The 21,559-nt window shown below is 38.7% G+C and overlaps 5 protein-coding genes across 5 annotated transcripts; 4 read left to right on the top strand and 1 right to left on the bottom strand.

The window, feature by feature from the left end:
* The first annotated feature begins 1,932 nt into the window (after positions 1–1,932).
* Positions 1,933–6,207, top strand: BO70DRAFT_189894 (putative nuclear envelope pore membrane protein). The gene is made up of 4 exons (XM_025538496.1): positions 1,933–2,488; positions 2,543–2,691; positions 2,748–5,726; positions 5,782–6,207. Exons 1-4 carry the CDS (start codon positions 2,048–2,050, stop codon positions 5,981–5,983), a joined length of 3,771 nt encoding a protein of 1,256 aa, XP_025394413.1. The 5' UTR covers positions 1,933–2,047; the 3' UTR covers positions 5,984–6,207.
* BO70DRAFT_366843 (rRNA-processing protein UTP22) lies at positions 6,084–9,707 on the bottom strand. The gene has a single exon (XM_025544446.1). It carries the CDS (start codon positions 9,579–9,581, stop codon positions 6,219–6,221), a length of 3,363 nt encoding a protein of 1,120 aa, XP_025394412.1. The 5' UTR covers positions 9,582–9,707; the 3' UTR covers positions 6,084–6,218.
* A 1,548-nt stretch (positions 9,708–11,255) lies between these two features.
* On the top strand, positions 11,256–13,447 carry BO70DRAFT_375051 (cystathionine gamma-synthase; the record flags this gene model as incomplete). Its single annotated transcript, XM_025545006.1, has 5 exons — positions 11,256–11,300; positions 11,458–12,865; positions 12,955–13,138; positions 13,204–13,246; positions 13,328–13,447. The coding sequence occupies 5 exons, from the start codon at positions 11,256–11,258 to the stop codon at positions 13,445–13,447; spliced, it is 1,800 nt and encodes a 599-aa protein (XP_025394411.1).
* Positions 13,448–14,130: 683 nt separating this feature from the next.
* On the top strand, positions 14,131–15,254 carry BO70DRAFT_346699 (mitochondrial 54S ribosomal protein mL58). Its single transcript, XM_025541558.1, has 2 exons — positions 14,131–14,200; positions 14,319–15,254. The coding sequence occupies exon 2, from the start codon at positions 14,402–14,404 to the stop codon at positions 15,005–15,007; it is 606 nt and encodes a 201-aa protein (XP_025394410.1). The 5' UTR covers positions 14,131–14,200; positions 14,319–14,401; the 3' UTR covers positions 15,008–15,254.
* A 352-nt stretch (positions 15,255–15,606) lies between these two features.
* On the top strand, positions 15,607–17,355 carry BO70DRAFT_375049 (M20 family dipeptidase; the record flags this gene model as incomplete). The annotated part of the gene is made up of 5 exons (XM_025545005.1): positions 15,607–15,638; positions 15,757–15,788; positions 15,852–15,919; positions 15,985–17,102; positions 17,172–17,355. 5 exons carry the CDS (start codon positions 15,607–15,609, stop codon positions 17,353–17,355), a joined length of 1,434 nt encoding a protein of 477 aa, XP_025394409.1.
* Positions 17,356–21,559: the final 4,204 nt, after the last annotated feature.

The following is a 21,559-nucleotide window of genomic DNA, read 5'->3' as shown; positions in this document are numbered from 1 at the left end:
TAAATATACTGCTTTTATTTTATTATTTTTTTTAAATTAAATTATTCTTAGATTTATAAATAAGATATAGTTCAAAGAGCTATTAATAAAATCAGAAATAAATAGATAGTTAAGAAGATTATAAATAATTAAATTATTAGAATAGAGTAGATTAAACAGATTAAACAGATTAAATAAATTAAATAAATTAAATAATTAAATAATTAAATAAAATAAATAAAATATACTAAATTTATACTATAATATTATAGCTCTTATAAAAAATTTTATAAAAGTTTTTTATAAATTTTTTTATAAATATTTATTTTTTATTTTAATTTATTATATTTTAAGCAGTTTTATTTAAAAAAAAATATTTTATAACTCTAGACTTTAGATATAAATTTCTACTTACTAAATTTATTAAAATAAATAAGATATAGTAAATATCTTAGCTATATATTAAAATATAATAGATTATATTTATATAAAATTATATTTTAAATTTTAAAATAAAATAAACTATTTTTATAGAGTTTTCTATTTTTATTTTTTTATATTTATTATTTATAAAACAGCTTTAGAATTATAAGTTAATTATAATTATTTAATTTATTTTTAAAAAGTATTATTAAGTTTTCTTTTTCAATTTCTCAGATCTTTATAAATTATAATAATATTTAAATTAAGATAAGCTTTTTAAGTCAGATCTTGTTTTTTCTAAATTTTAAGATGATATATATTATAAAGAATTAGAAGATTATTTTATATTTAGCTTTTTTAAAAAAGAATTTATTTTTTAAAATTAATAATAGAAGATAATCTTTTCTAAAGATTATATATAAACTTAAAAATTATTATTTTATTTTAATTAGAAAAAATTATTAATAATATAAAATAATTTTTAGAAAAATATATTATTTTTTAATATAATCTCTTATATTTATTATATTATATATCTTTATATCTTATAATATCTAGAAATTAAAAACTTAGAAACTAGTTTTATAAATTATTATCTTTATAAGAATTATAAAAAAAATTATTATTAATTATATTTAAATAAATAATTAGTCAGATATTAAGTAAAAAATTATTATAGATATTTATTTATTTTTTTAAGATAAATCTTTTTTAATTATTATCTTTTTTTAGATCTTTATAATTTATAATAAATAGAATTTTTAGAATTAAATTTTATATTTTATAATTATCTATTATTTATTATTTTAAATTATTAAATATATTTAATTTAAATAAATAATTAATCTTGCTGCTTTATCTCCCTGCTTAAAATTAAGTTTTTTTAATTAAATATAAATTAAAAAATATTTTAGAAAACTATTTAAAAAAATATATATATAGCTATTATTAAAATTTTTAAATATTATATTTTTTAAATAATTCTATAGTTGATTACTAGGGGCAGGCCGCTATACCAAATATTAATAATAAATGACTGTTGCAGAAGGTCTCTAATGACAGATACCTAGCCATGTCAGATGGTCTTGATAATGCCCTATATTAATGTTGATAGATGAATACAACTTCAAAGGATAAAAGAACCACGCTTTCCACTGACCGCCCTGGCAGTACATACATCCAAGTACCTACTACTGTAACATAAGAATAATACCTTACTAGCCTGGAAACCTTGGAATTTATGATGTCACGTGTCCAAATACATCATTACAAATGTAGTAGTTACTCCGTAGCTTACCTCAATAGTACCCCGTACGGAGTACCTTGATTATTATTATTCTTTCATCCTTGAACAGTGGTGCGGAGTACCCTGTAGCCATCCCTCTTGCCTTGAGTTCAATTCCATTATTTTCTGACACGGCTACATCTCTAGACCTTCTGTGAATTGGTAAGTGAGCTCCATTGTATTTGCGCGACTTTGGCATTCTCCAAAAAACTCCTTATTCCTCATCTGCGCGAATGTTTCCCCTCTTGATCCTACCTCTCCTCCAACCGGCTCCCCGACCCTTTCTCAGAGAAGCTCACCCCCCCATTGCTTTCAGTATAGATAACTCTCATCGTGAATGTTCTATAATCACAGCATGCCATGAACGGCACTCCCCGACTTCGGTCTGCTTTCCCGCAGACACCACAAACTCCCCCGAAAATAAGAGAGCTCGGTTTTCCTACATCAAAGACCAAATCTCGCGATGCGGGAACACACAAACCGCCCCTTAGGACGTCTGCAGCCCCTCGCGATGCGAACTTGCCCCTCATACCGGTTGAAGTGATAGACGCCCCCTCACAGCGACTTTATATGGCCGCTTTCTATGTTGCGTTGAATGCTTTGCGGGTATACGAATCTTGGACGGCGTCTGATGATCTAGACTCGACCTGGCTATTCCTGAAATGGGCGGCCGTGGATGGTGTTTTTCTCTTCGGTCTTCAGGCGTTGCGAATTCCGTGGCTAGAATGGGCCTTTCCCACGACACTCGCCATTTTCCTTATCCATGTCGTGGGCAACATGTTTCTCATGTTCAGGATTCCCGTATGCTTGACGATTCTGCTATAGTAAGAGAAGAAATTGTTGACATGGTACTAGGTTCCGGTTGGGGTATGGATCTCAGGAATGGTTAAATTGGCATATGATAGAGAATTGTCTATCTCCGAGCGGAGTGTAAAGCCAGGAGATATCATTCACAATGCATCTCTCATCTTAGGCAAACAGATCGTTCATATATTACCCGAAGGGTGAGTGTGTGGAGGAGATAGTGTATTGATTGGTGTTACTAATAGCTGTCACAAAGGTCGGCCATTTTGAACCCAGATCACGTACCTCTCTGCATAGACTCACAGAATAGTGCTCTCAACCTACCCATCCGGGTCAATCAGACAGATCCCATTTTGATTGAGCTGTTACGCCTGGACTTTGACTCGGGCGACAATGAAACGATCTCGCTATCATCCAAGCAGCTGAAACAGCTTAAGCGGCAGGCCGATAAGAAGCTTCAAAGTCCCAGAGCAAGTCTTCATCGTGACCTTCTCTTCCCCATTCGACGACCGGGAATATATCGTCTGCAGAGGGTAGTAGACGAGTCCAACCTGGACGTCCATGTACGGTCGTCTGACGCTCTCGTCGTCTCTTGCCCTCGTGCCTTGATTAAAAATTCTCACGCCCATAAGTGCCGGGGGGAGCTATCGAACTTAATACTAGCGGTCGAAGGCACGCCACCTTTGAAGATCAAATATAGCCGACAGGTCAACCATCTTGACCGAGGCTTTTCTTTCCAAAATATTCAACCGGATAATCTGCGTTCGCCGTTGCTGGGGCAGAGAAACTCGGGCATTCTATTCAACACCAAAGAGCCCGAGGTCCTCTGGGCTCAAAGCCAAGTAATTGAAGTTCCTCTAAACGAATCTTTGAATACCGGCGGAGAATGGTTGTATATCATTGAAGAAGTTCATGACGGCACCGGAAACGTTGCAAATTATTCAGCGCTCCTGGATGGATTTGATCGATCATCAACAAAGTCGTTATCTCAGTGGCATCGATTTTCTGTACACGAAAGACCTCGAATGTCTCTGTCTGGCTGCAATGACCAGAGCTTTCTGGAAGTCGCACGTGGCGACAGCATTGACCTACCAATAAATTACCACCCATCCGGGCAAGGGTATGCTAATGACGGGCCGTTTTCCCTGGTGTACTCTTTCAGTGGCAACGAGCAAGCAGTCATAAGTGAGCTGCCCAACAAAGTGCGACAGCTGTCCCTCAAGGACCTTGATCAGAAACCCCAAATAAGAGATCCGGGATGGTACAGCCTTAATTCGATATCTAGCCAATTCTGTTCTGGGGAAGTCCTGGAACCATCATCTTGTTATCTGCGCAATCCCCCAGAACCAGAGCTTGCTATCAGATACGAGAAAGTTTTCGACAAATGTGCGAATAATCCCGTTGGTTTACTCGTCGATCTGGACCTTACTGGATCGCCACCCTTTCGAGTCCGATATGTTATTGAACATTCGAAAGGTGTCGAAACCAGATCCCAAACCATCGATGGGCTACGTGCTCAGCTAGACTTAACGCCATCAGAGGCAGGCTCTTACCGTTATCGATTCCTGGATATTGCGGATACCGTATATGGCCCACGATCCCTCAAAGACAAAGCACCTATTCTCGAACAGGACGTGAGACCCCCCGCCTCCGCTCATTTCCTTGGGTCCAAAGATGTACGCAAGGCTTGTTTTGGTGAGCCCGTCTCCCTGGATGTAGCATTTCTAGGCGAATCGCCGTGGACTCTACAATACGAACTTGTCCATAATGGCAAGAAGGCAAAGTATACACTACAGTCCGACAGCGAAATATCTACTATTGTGACTGAGAAGCTCGTTGGTGGTGGCGAGTATACCATTGTACTCACCAGTGTTAAAGACCGCTCGAATTGCAAGCGAACTCTCAAAGATAGTATCAAAATCGATGCTCGCTCAAAACCTCCCCACGTGTCCTTTGGCCAAATCGAGAAGAGCAGGAAATATTCCGCTTTGCGGGACTCTCGAGTTGATGTTCCACTTAGGCTCAGCGGAGAGCGGCCATGGAACGTGAGATATCGTACAGACGCCAGTTCGACTGTCATTGAGAAGTCATTTTGGGATGAAAATAGCGTCTTGACTGTGTCTCGGGAAGGGCGTTACGAACTAGTTGGGGTTGCCGATAGCTCTTGCCCTGGTTCTGTGGATCAAATGGCCAGTGCTTTCGAAGTATCCTGGATACCTCGTCCTCGAATCGCTGCCGTGGATGATTCTCCTATCGGCATAGATGGTCAAATAGTGAAACGTGATATTTGCCAAGGCGAAGATGATAGCCTTGAGCTCCGGATGACAGGAAATCCTCCATTTGACATTCAGTATGAGCAACAACGGAAATCACCTCGTGGTTCACCTTCTGTCAGGCTACAAAGTCTGAAGACAGCTCTTCATGCTACTTCCATGGAAATGGACACCTCCGAAGCCGGCCTCTACACATACAAATTCACAGAAGTCGGGGATAATTTATACGACCACGATCCCAGAAGCCAGCCAGTGATCGTAACGCAAAGAGTGAACCCCCTTCCCTCTGCTCGTTTCGATGCCCCTGGCCGCATCTACGGTTTCTGTAAAGAAGATACCAGCGGTGAGGAGTTGATTCCAATTACATTAGAGGGAGTTCCGCCCTTCTCGCTCGAAGTCTCCATCAAACACCACTCAAAGGCGAAACCTGAAATTGTGACCATCTCTAATATTAAGTCCAATCGACATAATCTTCCTATACCGCGACGACATCTTGACTTAGGACAGCACGTTGTCAGCATTCGCAAGGTGAGAGACGCGCGGGGGTGCCAACACAAAGCCGAATACGATGAGTCGTCAGTGAGAGTCGCGGTCTCCGACGTACCTACAATAGTTCCTCTGGGGTCCAAAACGGACTATTGTGTTGGCGAACGGCTCTCTTTCTTGTTGTCAGGACATGCCCCATTTGACGTATTCTACACATTCGACGGGGCATCTAGAAAAGCTACTTCGCGTACCACAAACTTCCGCCGTATTGCCGAGAGACCAGGTGTTTTCACCATTTCTGGTGTAAGTGATGGTGCAAGCGGAAAATGCAAGGCACACAAGAATATAACAAAGACAATACACGAAATGCCAAGCGTGAGAATCAGCAAAGGCCAGGTCTCCGTCGTTGACATACATGAAGGAGGCGAGGCAGAACTCCAGTTTGAATTCTGGGGCACACCACCGTTTGAGTTCACGTAAGTTGCTTGCACCCCCCATTCGGTTATGGGTGACTAATTCTCTTCTTTGAAGGTACATTCGGAGCTCAAATGCTCGAAAAGGGAGGAAGCCTGGCATACTTGACATCAAACATGATATCTCTTACGAGCACACCAAAACCATCAAAACTTCGGACGAAGGCACCTACGAAGTTGTGGCGATCAAAGATAAATTCTGTTCGTTCTCTTCTCAGACACCCATCGAAAAGTCCGAGAAGGCAATGGCAGGCACGTGAGAGGAGAAGACTAATTCATGTATGAGCGAACATCATCTTAGCATTTTTACGTGTTTTATTTTTCTTTTTTCTTTTTTTTTTTTGCATTTGTGTTTGATTAATTCAATGATTCTCTTTCTAACAAGATCTTGGGGTTGGCCTTCATAGTCGCATTGCAACGGCGCTCCTAGGACTTGATCGGGTACTTGAGAAATAAATGAGAAGACGTTTTTTTGCTGTTGACAGACATCCAAAATTATTCCTCCAAAACCAGCCCTGCTTTTTGAACCTTGATACTGTCAACCAAGGTTGCACCTAGTCTAGAAATCTCATCCAATATGGCCTTGCAATTGATAGAGACTTCATCGTTCGCCTTCGAACCTGCCGGGTGCACTGGGCATGTTGAATGTGCCAGCTTCAATGTCCATGTCTTCGGTTTGAGGACCTGCGGATTCCAAAGCCCGGCAATCACATTGCAGCTATCGCCGCTATAGAAAAAAATGATATTTGGGCTATAGCATGCCTGCAGATCACGAACAAATGAACGGATAATTTCAAGTCTGACCGGCTGACCGCTTTTCTGTTCCCTGAGATTCCTGAATTTTGCTGACAGCGTCGAACGTTCATGCAACAGGCCCGAGCGAATATTGATGATGAAATCGTAAGGCGATAAAGATGTTTTGAACAAATCCGATATAGCAAGGCCATAACCTTGCTCCCGTACTAATTTCATGGCTGCCTTTGCCAAACTGCACATCCGAGCTGCCACGACCTTCGGGGGCATTTCATGCTGTGTCCAAGTCACCCCGTCAGTATCAATATCGGAGGCAACGAACAGGGCAACGGTGTTCATTGTCGGATCAATGCTTCGCCAGGCTGAAAACCGTGTTTGAATGACTTCTATCAAACTCTTGTCGAGTTCGCCAAAATCGACAATCAACGCCTCTTGCTGCCAGTCCCACCGGGACAGTAAGTGAAGAGTCCTCAGAAAGCCAGCCATAACACTTGATGGGGCGCCCCATGGATAAGGTTGGGTAAAGACCCGAACCACCAGCAACTCAACCAATTCCTCATTGACATGTCCTGCGAGCAGGTGACAGTTGATCCAATGTTTAACAAGGCGGATTGTAGGCGAGAGCAACGGAAAACGCGTACACAAGGTGCAAATTGCTTGTGTCAGGCGAGGAGCTTGGATGAATTGTCGTTTGTATGCGGATAAGGAGTAGGCAAGCTGCTGCTTCGCTAGCGAACAAAGGCCTCTATCCTTCAGTAGACGCTCTAACAGCAGCTGCTCCCGATCGTGATGAATCCTCAGGCGAAAGACAACTCCGGTCGTATGGGTAATATCCAAAAACGCATTATTCAGGATCACGCTCGACTCATTCTCTAATCCAACTCGACAAAGGGATGCAACCCCGGCTGACTTTAAAAAATCCCCTATCTTGACAAGGAACGCCGCCTTGGTCATCTGAATGGCTTTCAAATCATCGGGCCACCGAGCCGAACTTTCAAACTGAAGGACTATATCGGCCGGGTCACATGCGGTTCCGGCAGCACCCTGTATCTGGAGGGCAGTATAACGCAAACTTGAACTGGCTGGCGCCAGATGCCTGACAGTAAGAGGAACACCGTCCATTCCTTGAATGGACTTCTGCACCGCTTTAAAGGCATCGGTGATCAACTGAAAGGATGGACTGGAGTATGAAAAAACATCACCACCACTTTGGCGTACTTTCTGATCATACTCATCCCCAACATATCCCACGTCATCTTCAGTGTAATTGAAATGACGCCGTAAGACATACGCCAAAATCTGGTATATTATAGACGGTGAAGATGCTTCATCAGCCCATACCAAACTCTCTCGGATGCTACCATCTTTGAAGCGCCGAAGCTCAGCCTTTTCCCCCCAGAAGGCCCGGAAAGATTCTGCCTCTTCTTTCTCTTCTGCAGACGGACCATGGTCAACAACACGCGCAGCATTCTCTGTATTCAAAAGTAACCCAATAAATATGCCTTTGTTTTCTGGCTTCCGGTTCGTTTTCGCCTCCATTGCCCAGGGTTCGGTGGTATCACTGTATATGTGTATATGATCGGCCCTATCCCCAAGGGCTTCAGCGATTACGTCATAGATCGAGGTCTGGTTGCGGAGGTTTCGAAGAATATTTGTGCTGTCTGGGGAAGGCAGCTTGACAATCCGGTCAAACTTTAGCAAAGGTTCGTTCACTTTGACGATGAAGACCTTGTCGAAGTTATCATCACGAGACTCGTTCAACATGTTGACCGTAGTGTTTGCCTCGCGGCGTAGGGATGCGTATGACCAGTTTGTCATCTTGTAAAGAACGTTCAACCCCCTCTTGCCGTCATACAATGTGGGACTCCGGCTGGGAAAAGAGATATCCGTAGCGAAAAACAACAATGGATGAGTCAAATCCCTTCCAGCAAGAAATTGCAAGGTCGCTTTGAATAGCTGATAGCTACTGTATGATCTAAGAAGGATGGGCTTGCCGTTCGGCCCTCCTCCCTCAAACAGAAGAGACATGAGTGCAGTCCACTCAAACCCGCCGAACCCGCCAGTATACAAGGGCGATCCAAATCCACGCTGCCGTAACCACAGCCGGCCTAAAATGCAAGCATCCCTAAAGGTGTCACAGCTGCGAGCAGAATTGTATAAGTATTTGTGATATAAAGCCACTGTAGCCTCCGAACGAAGAGCTGCGTTGTAGAACGGAGTGGACCCTTCCAGCGCGAGCATATCCGCCGAGCCCTGACGTATATTGTTTTTGGATGGTAAAGTTCGATGCATCGGGAACAAAGAGTCTTGGACGGCTGTGATGATCCGGATCTGAACGTGGGGCTCTTTCTTGTCGCCAGCATCGAATTCCAATATGATAACAGGACGAAGACTATCACCATCTTGCAGCCCAAATTTGACGTCAAGGTTTAAGCCCGAGGCCTCCCTGAGTCCAGCAGCAATGTTCGCGATATAAAATGCCCTTTTGTGGAAAAATCGATAATTGACATAGTCCTTCTCCTGGAAAAGAGTATTGGGCATCGTTACTGCTAAATCCACCGTGAACGGTCCGGTGCTTTTGGCGCCCGTTTTGAGAGACACACTCCCCACCACATTGATATTTGTAGGCTTTGAATACGCCACGGTGTACTTTGCATCCCTTCCTGGTCGAGGCTCGGGATAAGGAACAGTGATGCCATATACGCCACGCAGCTCCTTCTCTGCTTCCAATGCTAATTTCGGAGGCCTATCCGGGAGGCATTCAATGACGGTTTTCAACTGGTGGAGTGTCTCTTGGAGCCTCAATATTTGCTTATCGTAATTAGGTCTCAACTCGGACAGTAACTCGTCCATTTGCAACTTGAAAAAACTGGACTTGTAGAACCCGCTTGCTCGTGCGAGCTCGGCGGAGCTGTCATTTTTTCCTCGACCAGCTATGTGTGACGAAGAGATTTCCATTTTATGAGGTTGTTCTTTCGGTTCATCACCATCACATGGTCTATTTGGATTCGACTTGAAGTTGGCATCGGAGTCGAAATGCTGGACATTCGGAGCGTCATCCGGAGAAGGGCTCAGCCTCCTCCTTTTTGCTGTGTGAGCCGACATATCAAATGCAAATCAGAAAACTTGTGTTGGGAAATAGCAGGTGGAAACACCGATTCGAATTGACGATTTGCGACGTTCTGGGCAGGGTCTTCACCGTTGATACCTTTCTTGTCTCTTCACTTTAATTTTTCCCCGACACGGCGGAAAGTAAACTCCGATCCCCGAAAACCTCCCGTTAGACCCTATTCGCAGCCTCAGGCCACACATTATACTAGAATAGTTACTGTGTAGGCACCTTATGTAATGCTACCTAACTACTACAGAGTCTGTACGGACTCCGTACCTTAGTTACTTGTTAGTACCTGTAGGTATTACCCAGGTACTAGTAGTAAGGTACTGGTAGGTAATTTTCAAAAATACCTGGGCGTTGCTATGCATATTTGCAGCCAACACAAAAGTACTATCTACTTACCTAGGTAGTACTGCCAGGGGCGGTGAGGAGCAAGAGGGAGGAACCAATATCATCAGTTTACCAGTGACTGTTATTTGCGAATAACCTCATCGAATATCATCATCGTTTGACAAGCGCTGCCTACCTGCAGCATAACCATAGCATACAAACCATCCTTACCGCCCGGATACCCAACAGTACCCAGGTACGTATTATGTATTGTGCATGGAAAAGTAGTACTATTAGTAGTAAAGTAGGTAAGGTACTGTTGCGGATCAGGGCGGTAAGGATGTTCCGAGTACTATGGTTACTGCAGGTAGGCAGCGCTTGTAAGAACGATGATAATAATGAAGTTATTCGCAGATAACAAATCACTAGTAAATTGATGATATCCGTGCTAGCTAGAAGATGAGAATACAGGAGGTGATGGAATTATCTAGGCTACTGACGACCGTATGAGGCAACCACTCGCTACGGCAAGACCAACCCTCCTCCTTCTCACCGCCCCTGGCAGTACCTTAATGCCTTAGGTACATACTACTAAGGTAGTACTCGGTAAGGTAGGTATTATTATAAGGTGATGAATTACATAGGTAACTTGTTGAGTAATTTATTCAATCGAGGTATCTCTCTACTACCCCGTACCTACTACCTAAAGTATCTTTCTAGGTAATTACGTAGTAGATTGAAACAATGGGTCCTACTAGAAATACAAAGTAACACTGGCACTATATAAAAAACTATCAAAAACTATAAGAATAGTAAACAAGCAATCACTTCACCATGCAGTTAATATTTAAGACCGGCAGGCATAGGTCAACTTAGTTATTATAGACTACCTAGGTACTGCTACATACTAGCAGATCAGCCCTGTCTTTTTAAGGACATGAAGCATGTACTACGGAGTACCTAGGTACCCGAACAGGCTTCAGGTCGAGCGACTCTGCAAAAACAGCCCTAAATTTCATAAGAATGGGTGCTACGCACAATTATATCTTGTATGCACGGAGTATCTCATTCGTGGGCAATTTTCATCGCTAAGCATGTAGGTGGTTAGATCGTTGGCTGGACTTTTTACTATGTACGATTATGACTACGCAGAGTAACGGCAGCGCCGAAATCGCTCTTGTTGCATGGAACCTACCCCACTCCCTAGTGTTATTTGTGTCTTTGACCACCCCAGTCAACCTTCTTACGAATTTCCGGAGTCTCTCTACCAGACATTAATTTCCTGGATTTTGTCTATATATCGCATCGCCGTGCTACTGTCTTTCCTTGGTACGATGCTCCAAGATATTGGAGGCCCAGTCCCTCCTCACACCGATCACGTATGTTTATAATCCCACGTACCCCGCTTTGCTTCCAGTGTAATGTCTTGTCTGCCATTATCTCTTCCTGTACATTACCCTGGCTTTACGTCGCTCGGATTCAACTCGGGAAGGCTTGGAATTGGTCCTTGGCACACAGTCACTCACAGAGGAGCAGGCAGTCAGTGTTTCCCTTCCGACATGGAAAGTCAATGTGGCATACGAGGAAGGGGAGTCATGGGTTATGGATAGAATGAAATGCGGCTACCCTCGGTTTTTCATACACCCCATTATCCAGGAACTCGCGCGAGAAGTTGTGCGTCGCTACGGGAACTCAGAATCGGAAACCGCCATGTTGTTCCCATCTCCAAAGACTGCGGGGGGCTGCTGTTCGTTCCTCCTGTCAAAGATACCGGCCGAAGATTCCTGCAAAGTCCGAGTAATAGATTTCGGTCCTTCCCGTCAGATTGATGCCGTAATATCTACTACAGAGTTCCTGTTATCCTGCGTGATATACCCCATTCAATATGCCCCAATTGCCAAACAGGTATGGCAACATACGGGCAATGGCATATCGAGTAGACGCGCTGAGTTCTGCCTGAGTGCACTGGAGTCTGGATTCTTGACAGATAAAAAAGCAGGCATTTTTGACACAACGTCACCGAGATTCTGCAAAGGCCCTAGAAGATATCAAGGACGGGACTTGATAAGCGGAAAGCCTCAAGGATGTGGAGCACAGGCGCATGAATTCATCCCAGGTACAAACAGCTGCATACCAGATGGCCGAGAACATGATCAGTTCATTGAAGAGCGATTTGGTCGCAACTTGAGCATTTCGCTTGCTGGCCAGGCAAAGTTGGCCGTACGCCGACGAATAGCAGGTGTTCTTACTGCCGATGTTGAGCTCAGTGAAGCTCTTGAGGAAGAATCCGGAGAAGGCCGTGTCGCGGGGCTAATAGAGTCTGATGTATACCTGTTTCCGACGGGAATGAGCTCTATATTCAGCGCTCATCAGCTGTTGATGTCTGCTAGGGGCGAGATGAGAAGCATATGCTTCGGGTTCCCATACACTGATACGCTCAAAATACTACAAAAATGGGGCCCGGGCTGCCTGTTTTATGGAAATGGTTCGTCTGAGGATCTTGATGATTTGGAAACAAGGTTACTAAAGGGCGAGCGGTTCCTCGGCCTTTTTACTGAATTCCCAGGCAACCCCTTACTGAAAGCTCCCGATCTGAAAAGAATCCGATCACTCGCCGACATTTATGATTTTGCGGTCATAGTCGATGAGACAGTCGGGAACTTCCTCAATATCAATGTGCTTCCCTACGCAGATGTTGTTGTTAGCAGTTTAACCAAGGTTTTCAGCGGAGACAGTAATGTCATGGGGGGAAGTGCCGTGCTTAACCCACATGGACACTATTATCGGTCTCTAAAAGATACATGTGCGCGTGAATACGAGGAAAATCTTTGGGCAGAAGATGCCGTTTTCCTAGAAAGAAATAGCCGCGATTTTGTGTCGCGGATTGACAAGATCAACAATACTACAGAAGAAATCACAGCAATGTTGAAGAGTTCCCCACTCGGTAAGTCATCCTTCTTTTGTTTCTCTGGTTCTCTTTCGTTCCCCTCATCGATATCAGTGGAGATAGTTCAGTGCTAATTGGACATGCAGTGAAAAATGTTTATTATCCGAAATATAACCCTTCAAGGCCAATCTATGAGTCATTTCGTACCCAGAACGGAGGCTATGGTGGTTTATTTTCTGTTACTTTTCATTCCACGGCAGAGGCCGTTGCTTTCTTTGATCACCTTGAAGTACACAAGGGCCCTAGTCTTGGGACCAATTTTACATTAAGGTAAGTTTTTGACCGGTAAAAAGCAAGCCAGAGAGTGACCCCTGTTAACCGCGTCGAAATGCTAGTTGTCCTTACACTTTGCTAGCGCACTATAGTGAGTTGAAATGGGTACGCGAGCCGCCTCAATCTGCATATATTGTCATGGGGGTGAACCCCTTTAGTGTAACTTACTGACAGACACCTATCCAGGCCAGCTCTTTTGGCGTCGACTTTGACCTGGTAAGAGTAAGTGTTGGGTTGGAAGACGTGCCGGATCTCCGCCATCGGGTGCAGCAAGCATTGAATGCTGTTGCCCAAGTCAATAAATAATGTGCGCTCTTGGGCGTCCAAGCCATTTGGCTCTAAAAACAATGGGTCGGGGCAAATCATAAGATCTGAACGCTCTCAGCGTCTACGGAATATAGTATCACTTCAACGAAAATCGAATAGACTTGTGCGATGAAATATTATCTACCATATGATGTCCAGGGTTGTGAAATGTTAATGTCTCAAGGCACAACAGTGGCTTGAGTTCACCAATTATAGCCCATGGCAATATGACACAGGTACTTCGTATGTGAGAACATTCTTCCATAGCAATTCTATCTATTACCAGCTTAGCTTAGGAACATACCGTTACTCGGTACCTGGATAGTATTCTCCTTTGGTGGTCACATGGTTGGTGAACATGATCCCTGGCCTTTAAATGCCAGCTTTCATAAAAAAAGTTTAATACAACATAGCAATGTAAAGGCGCCATTCATTGTCGCTAAGATCACTTCCCCAACCTGGGGGAATTTATCGAGTGATCAGATTGAAATACTACCGACGTCCATAATATAATTATTTTCATATATTGTCAGGTGCATAAGGTGATGTCTCTGCCATGTATCGTGTACATCTAGCTCCTGCGGATGCGGCGGGTCCCATAAAGAGTTAGGCTGGTGGTTGCAAGGTCACGAGACTAGCAGCTCGGAAAAAGTCAACTTCCCAAATTCATGCGGTATCCATCACTTTCAAACACTCCTATCCATTACAATCATGCTCTGGTAGTCCCGACCACAAGTTCGCGGTTGTACGTACGTACGTTTTTATTCCTAGCCCTAAGCCTCCCTCCTCGTTCCCTCCCCCCCCCCTTTCCCCCCCGAAGTCGTATCCGCTATTAGATGTATAATTGCTCACTATGACCCATTTGCGCCAGATTTACCCTTCACCGGATCAAACCCTTTGGCTACCCCTAGTCATCTTTGCAGCGCCACAACCCATCAAGGAACCTCAATCATCATGGCCCACTGTATTGCAGCTCCTAAGAGGCCTTTGGTGGCTCTACCGTTTCTTCTACCTTCTCCTTGCGAGTCCATCGCTCTAGCTTTGCGACGAAACCAGTCCTCATATAGGCGCACCAAGCAACGTCTACGTGTCAAGCCCGATGCCTCATTCGGCTCTTCCTTGACCCATACTCAAGAAGATCACATTGTCCACAACCCGCCCTCGAGTGCGCCTTCAGTCTACCTCACGCCGACTAAGTTCCTACCATCCGGCGATATCCGAAGAAATTTACGCCTTGCGTCAGTCAAAAACAACGATGCTGAAGCGCTTCCTCCTGTAGTCAGGGCACCCAGCGAAAAAAAATACCACCTAACCCCATCAGATATTCGAGAGATTAGAAGGCTTAGAGCCACTGATCCAATGATGTGGAGTCGTCTGAAGTTGGCCAAGCACTTTGAATGTTCTCCTATATTCATTTCACTGGTTTGCGAAACTAGTCCACAGAAAAAGGAGATACAGAAGCGGGTTCTAGAGGCCGTTCAATCGAGATGGGGCTCTAAACGCCGGATGGCCAGAGAAGACCGACAGTTGCGGAAGGATGCATGGGGAAGGGATGAATAATACTTTTGCACACTCTTCCGCCTTCTGTCTCCATGTTCTTGCTGTTTCGATTTGTGAACCTTTTGGGTCGCATTCCTAGCCAAAGGTTGTCACACTTTGCAACGCCCATGATACTGGAAGCTTTCGTTTTTGGTATAAAATCATGTATTGTAGCGTCATTTGTACCGGGAAATGTGTGGAGTACCCTCTGCAACCTCTTCATTAGGTAATTATGCTTATCAAGTACCACGAAAGTAGGATGCCTGGCAGCCGCCTATTTGCGCTTTGCAACGGGTCATCTCTATCTACTAGTAACGCGTAGTAATTTAGTTGTACAGGTTACTCCGTAGATACCTCGGAACCCCGACTGATAGCGAGGATACTGTTAGGTAAACTTGTTCCAATCCAGCAAGCAAATCAGGTTACTTCGATTAACTTCCACCACAGCACCAATGCCCCTCCCCCTCCGTCGCATTGCAACGTCGCTTAGGGAGTTTAGAATATACCCAACATCTTTGTCGACCCCCAAAGTTACCAGGGCACGACGAATCGTTCCACACCAACAAAAAGGCTACATATCTTCTCGCTGCTCATTCTACGGAAGCATCAGTGATCCGACAATGGCACCGCAACTTGAGCCTTTTTTCAAGCAGTAAGCGACTCACCTACGCCTCAAATCCAATCCCCTCACCCTTACTTGTCCGCAAATCGTCTAGTCGTTCTGCATCAATGTGCAGCAGCTGACAATCTTTGGGTGGTTATATTGATAGGGTCGATGATCTGTCCGGATCTTTTATTGACCGTACGTTCATGTTTTCCAACCAATGTTATTTGGGGAGTTGAACCAACCCTAAAAATCCTTCAGGTCTGCGAAAGGCCGTCGCTATTCCTTCTATTTCTGCTCAGGATGAAAATAGGAAGGATGTCTTCAGGGTATTTCATATTATCCCATATCCAATTGAACGGCGAGTAACTAACTTGTCGACTCTCTCCATAAGATGGCCCAGTTTCTTGCTTCTGAGCTTGAAGCTTTGGGAGCCGAAGTTGAGCAGAGACCCCTAGGGAAACAACCCGGAAAGGAGCACCTTGACCTACCCCCAGTCGTGATTGCTCGGTATGGTAATGACAAGAGTAAGCGAACAATCTTAGTTTACGGTCATTATGATGTCCAGCCTGCTCTGAAGGAAGATGGCTGGGCAACAGAGCCTTTCCAGTTGACAGTCGATAGCCAAGGAAGGATGTACGGGCGTGGAAGTACAGATGATAAAGGCCCAGTTCTGGGATGGCTGAATGTGATTGAGGCTCATAAGAAAGCTGGGGTTGAGTTTCCAGTTAATCTTCTCTGCTGCTTCGAAGGGATGGAAGAATACGGCTCGGAAGGTCTGGAAGAGTTCATCCAAGCCGAAAGCAAAAGGTTTTTTAAGGATACAGATGCTGTGTGTATCTCAGACAACTACTGGCTTGGAACCGAAAAGCCTTGCTTGACCTATGGGTTACGGGGCTGTAATTATTACTCCTTGAGCATCTCGGGCCCTGCCCAGGACTTACACAGCGGGGTCTTTGGTGGCTCCGCCCACGAGCCAATGACTGACCTGGTCAATATCCTTTCTCGGCTTGTTGATTCTCAGGGCAACATCCTAATTCCTGGGATCATGGATCTTGTTGCACCTCTCACAGAAGAAGAAAATTCACTTTACGGCGGCATCAGCTACACCATGGAAAACCTCCACGAATCGTTGGGCAGTGAAACCAGCATCCATGCTACCAAGGAAAGAACGCTTATGGCTAGATGGCGATACCCATCTCTGTCTATCCATGGTGTTGAAGGCGCATACTCTGCTCCTGGAGCAAAAACAGTGATTCCAGCCAAAGTTATTGGCAAGTTCTCAATCAGGACTGTTCCCAACATGGAGAGTGAGGATGTGAACAGGCTTGTCTTTGATTATATCAAATCGGAATTTGCCAAATTGAATAGCAAAAATACATTGGACGTATGGCTCCAGCATGATGGGAAGTGGTGGGTTGCCAGTCCCAAGCACTGGAACTTCACAGCTGCAAGCAAGGCAGTAAAGCAGGTTTTTGGGGTTGAACCAGATATGACCCGTGAAGGTGGCAGGTACGTCCTCGATGTTTTCCCCTCTTTTTTATATTATGTATTATTACAGAAATTCTAACTCCAGGAAAGCATTCCCGTCACACTGAGCTTTGAACAAGCAACGGGGAAGAATGTCTTGCTTTTGCCCATGGGAAGCTCTACCGATGCCGCCCATTCGGTCAATGAAAAGCTCGACAAGAGGAATTACATTGAAGGGATCAAGTTACTGGGCGCATATCTGCACTACGTTGCAGAAGAGCCTATGAGCCTTTAAGTGCCTCTGTAACAATTTCCCGGCAGGCTCAATTTAGTGCAACCCATCTCCGTTGGTGAGAAACATTACGGGAATATCCAAAGGATGCTGGAAGGTCTGGACATCCAACGGCCTGTGTCGCATGTTAGTTAGGTCAAATGGCATATTATCCTGTCCCATTGTAGGACAGGAAACTATTTGATATTTTAAAATGCTATTCATTATTTTACTCATGTACAGTAGTAATAAACTTATCTACCACAGCATTTGAATCTGTACGTAGATGAGTACTGTTAGATCAACACCCTTGCCTGACCTTCATAGAGTCGTGCGACCTTTCCAACCTTCTAGAGTATTATAAACACGCCTTTGGACCTTGAACTGAGTAGTAGTTCCCCTCCTGCAGCCCCGCATCATACAGAATTAGAAACAGCAAGGGTAAATGGGCATACAGTGATTTATAATACAAAGTACAGATACTATACTATCTGTATCTAGTGGTACTAGTACAACTCTGTAGTTAGGTACTGTTATGTATCAGAGCAGTAAGAATATTCTGAGTACTATGATTACTGCAGGTAGACAATGCTTATTAAATGATAATAATAATAAAATTATTTGTAAATAATAAAGGCGGGAACTCCAGTGTTAGGGGAATGATTGGATAATGGATTATGCTAATCCAATGATTGACTGTTGATACAGAGTAACAGAAGGAATTAATAGAAGAAAAAAATTAAGAATATTTAAATTATATTTATCTTTTTTTATATAGTACTATTTCTTGCTTTATTATTATTTTCATTATTTAATATATTATATAAATATTATTAAGTATTTTAAGATTTAAAAACTTTATATAAGAATCTTATAATAATATTCTTTTTTTTATTTTATATATATTTATTTAATTTATAAATAATTTTAAAAATTTGTAATTTATATATTATAATTTATATATTAGCTTTATTATATAAAGAGTTTATTTCTCATATAAATAGAAATCTTTTATCTTTTTAGACTCTCTTAAACTTAGTTTTTTAAATAATTTAATAATTTTTTTATTATTTTTACTAAATATATATCTTTTTTTATATATATTATTTATACTCTCTCTATTCTTATAATTATAATTAATAAATATAAGATTAAAGATATTATTGTTAGAGGAATAATTGGATTAAGCTAATCCAATGAATTATATTAGATTTTTTATTATCTTCTTATATATAATTAATTATTCATTAATCATTTATAATAGTTTTTATAAGCTACTAATATTTTAATTATATAATAAATTATTAAATTTTAATATTTTAATTAATTTATTTTAAGTTATATACAGCCAGTTGCCGAACTATAATATTTCTTTTTAAAAAATTATTTTTAATATTAAAAATAAAATTTATAAACTTTAAAGAACTGAGTCTATATATATAAAAAAATAACTAATATTTAAAAGAGAGTTCTTAAGAATCTGATAATTTTATATATATAAGTAACTTAGTGAGTATTGTGTTAGGGGAATAATTAAATTAAGCTAATCTAATGATTGACTGTTGATACAGAAGAAATTAATAAAAAAATATTTAAATTATATCTTTCATTTTTTCTTATACAGTGCTATCTCTTATTTTATTTAATTATTTATTTAATTATAATATATTAAACAAAGTATTTATACAGATATTATCAAGTCTTTAAAATTTAAAAAAATTATATAAAATTTATAATAGTATTTTTTTTTATTTTATATATATCTATCTTATTTATAAATAATTTTAGAATTTTCTGATTTATATTTTATATATTAATTCTATTATATAAAAGATATATTCTCTATATAAATAATAGTTCTCTGATTTTTTTTAGTTTTTTTAAATATAATTTCTTAAATATTCTAGTATTTTTTATATTATTTTTATTAAATATTTTTTATTTTTTATATATTAAATATATTTTTTCTAATCTTTATAATTATAATAGAGAAATCTAAGATTAAAAATATTACTTTTTTAATATTTATTTATTATTTATATAATTTAACTAGATTTATATAGATTAATTTATTTCATAATAAGTTTATTTTATTTATTTATAAATTTTCTTAAAAAAAAACAGATATATAGCTGTATAATTTATAGCTTATAAAAATTTCTTTTATATAAATTTATTATTTATATTAGTTTTCTATTCATTATAAAAAGAAATACTTGTTTTTTAAGTCTTATATAAATATTATTAATATATATTATAATTTTTTATAGCTAAAAATAGTATATTTATTATATATTAATATTATTCTTATTATCTTTTGCAATTCATTATAATTTATCTTATATAATAATAATATCTGATCTGTTTTTTTAAAGATATATAATTATTTAAATATTAAAATAGATATTATTCTAAATATAAATAAAAGGATTATGAAATCTGATATATATATTAATAAAAATAAGATAAAATATTAATCTATAAATATTATAGTACTTTTTTATATTATTATTCAAAAATTAAAAAACTAAATCAGCTAAATAAAAAAATCTCTTTATTTTTTTTAAAAATTAAAATAGTTTTTTCTTATTATTATTTTTTTATCTTTTTTTTAAGAATTGAAAGTTTATTAGTTAGATAATATTAATAATAGATTATTTAAAAGTCTAATAATTATTTTTAAGTTTTAATTAGTTATTAAGAGTCTTAGTTTCTTATAAAATAAAAACAGATTCTTAAGTTATATAAATATATTTAATTTATTTAATCTTATATTAGAGTTATATTTTGTAATCTTTTTTTATATATTTTTTTTATTCTAAATCTCTTTTATTATAAATTCTTTTTTATTATTAATTATTAATTCTAATAATTATATCTTACCTAATTCTTAGAATAAGAATAGATTTAATAATACAGAATAAAGAAGATTTATATAAAAAATTGAATAAATATTAATAAATATATTTAGTTATATAATATAAAAACTGATTATTCTTGTAATTATATATTTAGAGTGGCTAACGGCCAGGTCAGGTCAGGTTAATTAGAATTTTTATACCTAACCGCCAGGTTATAATCAGATTAAGAAAATTTTTATATCTGACCGCGATATAGTTAAAAATTAGATAATTAATTATCTTAATTATTCTTAATATTAAAATCTATTTGCTATATTTTTTTAAGCTCTAGTATAGTTAAGATATATCTAGATTAAATAATTATTAATCTGGCTATTTTTATTATCGCCTAAAAATATATAAAAAGAAGCTTTTTAGATTAAAAAAATATAATTAAAAAAAAAATTAATATCTTTTTTATTATTATCTATCAGAAATAATAAAAAAATTCTAGTTATATTAATAAAATTTAGCTTTTTATAAAATTATTGTTTTTATAATAAGAAATATATATAAAAATATATAATTATTACTCTGTTTTAGCTATATATCTTAATTATATTATAAAATATTAGAAAAACTATATATTAATTATTAATTAGAATACTAAGAATAAATATATTATTTTTATTTTATTATTTTTTTTAAATCAGACTATTCTTAGATTTATAGATAAGATATAGCTTAAAGAACTATTAATAGAATTAGAAATAGACAGATAGTTAAGAAGATTACAGATAGTTAGATTATTAAAATAAAGTAAATTAAATAGATTAAATAGATTAAATAGATTAAATAGATTAAATAAATAAAATAAATAAATAGAATATCTAGATAGAATATATTAAATCTATATTATAATATTATAATTTTTATAAAAGATTCTGTAAAAATCTTTTATAAATTTTTTTTATAAATATCTATTTTTTATTCTAATCTATTATATCTTAAATAGTTTTATTTAAAAGAAGAGATTATTTTATAATTCTAAATTTTAGATATAAATTTCTGCTTGCTAGATCTATTATTAAATTTATAATTAAAAACTAAATTTTATTTTATTATTATATTAAATTTTTATTTTAATTTAATATTTATTAAACAGAGTTTTCTGCTTTTATTTTTTTATATTTATTATTTTTAAAATAGTTTCAGAATTATAAATTAATTTTAATTATTTAATTTATTTTTAAAAAATATTATTAAATTTTTTTTTTTAATTCTTAGATTTTTATAAATTATAATAATATCTAAACTAAGATAAGCTTCTTAAGTCAGATTTTTTTTTTTTTTTAAATCTTAAGATTATATATATTATAAAGAATCAG

Source organism: Aspergillus heteromorphus (genome assembly GCF_003184545.1).
Source record: "Aspergillus heteromorphus CBS 117.55 chromosome Unknown BO70scaffold_54, whole genome shotgun sequence".
NCBI lineage: Eukaryota > Fungi > Ascomycota > Eurotiomycetes > Eurotiales > Aspergillaceae > Aspergillus > Aspergillus heteromorphus.
The sequence above is the reverse complement of the archived record's forward strand: the minus strand, read 5'-3'. Positions and strand labels throughout refer to the sequence as shown.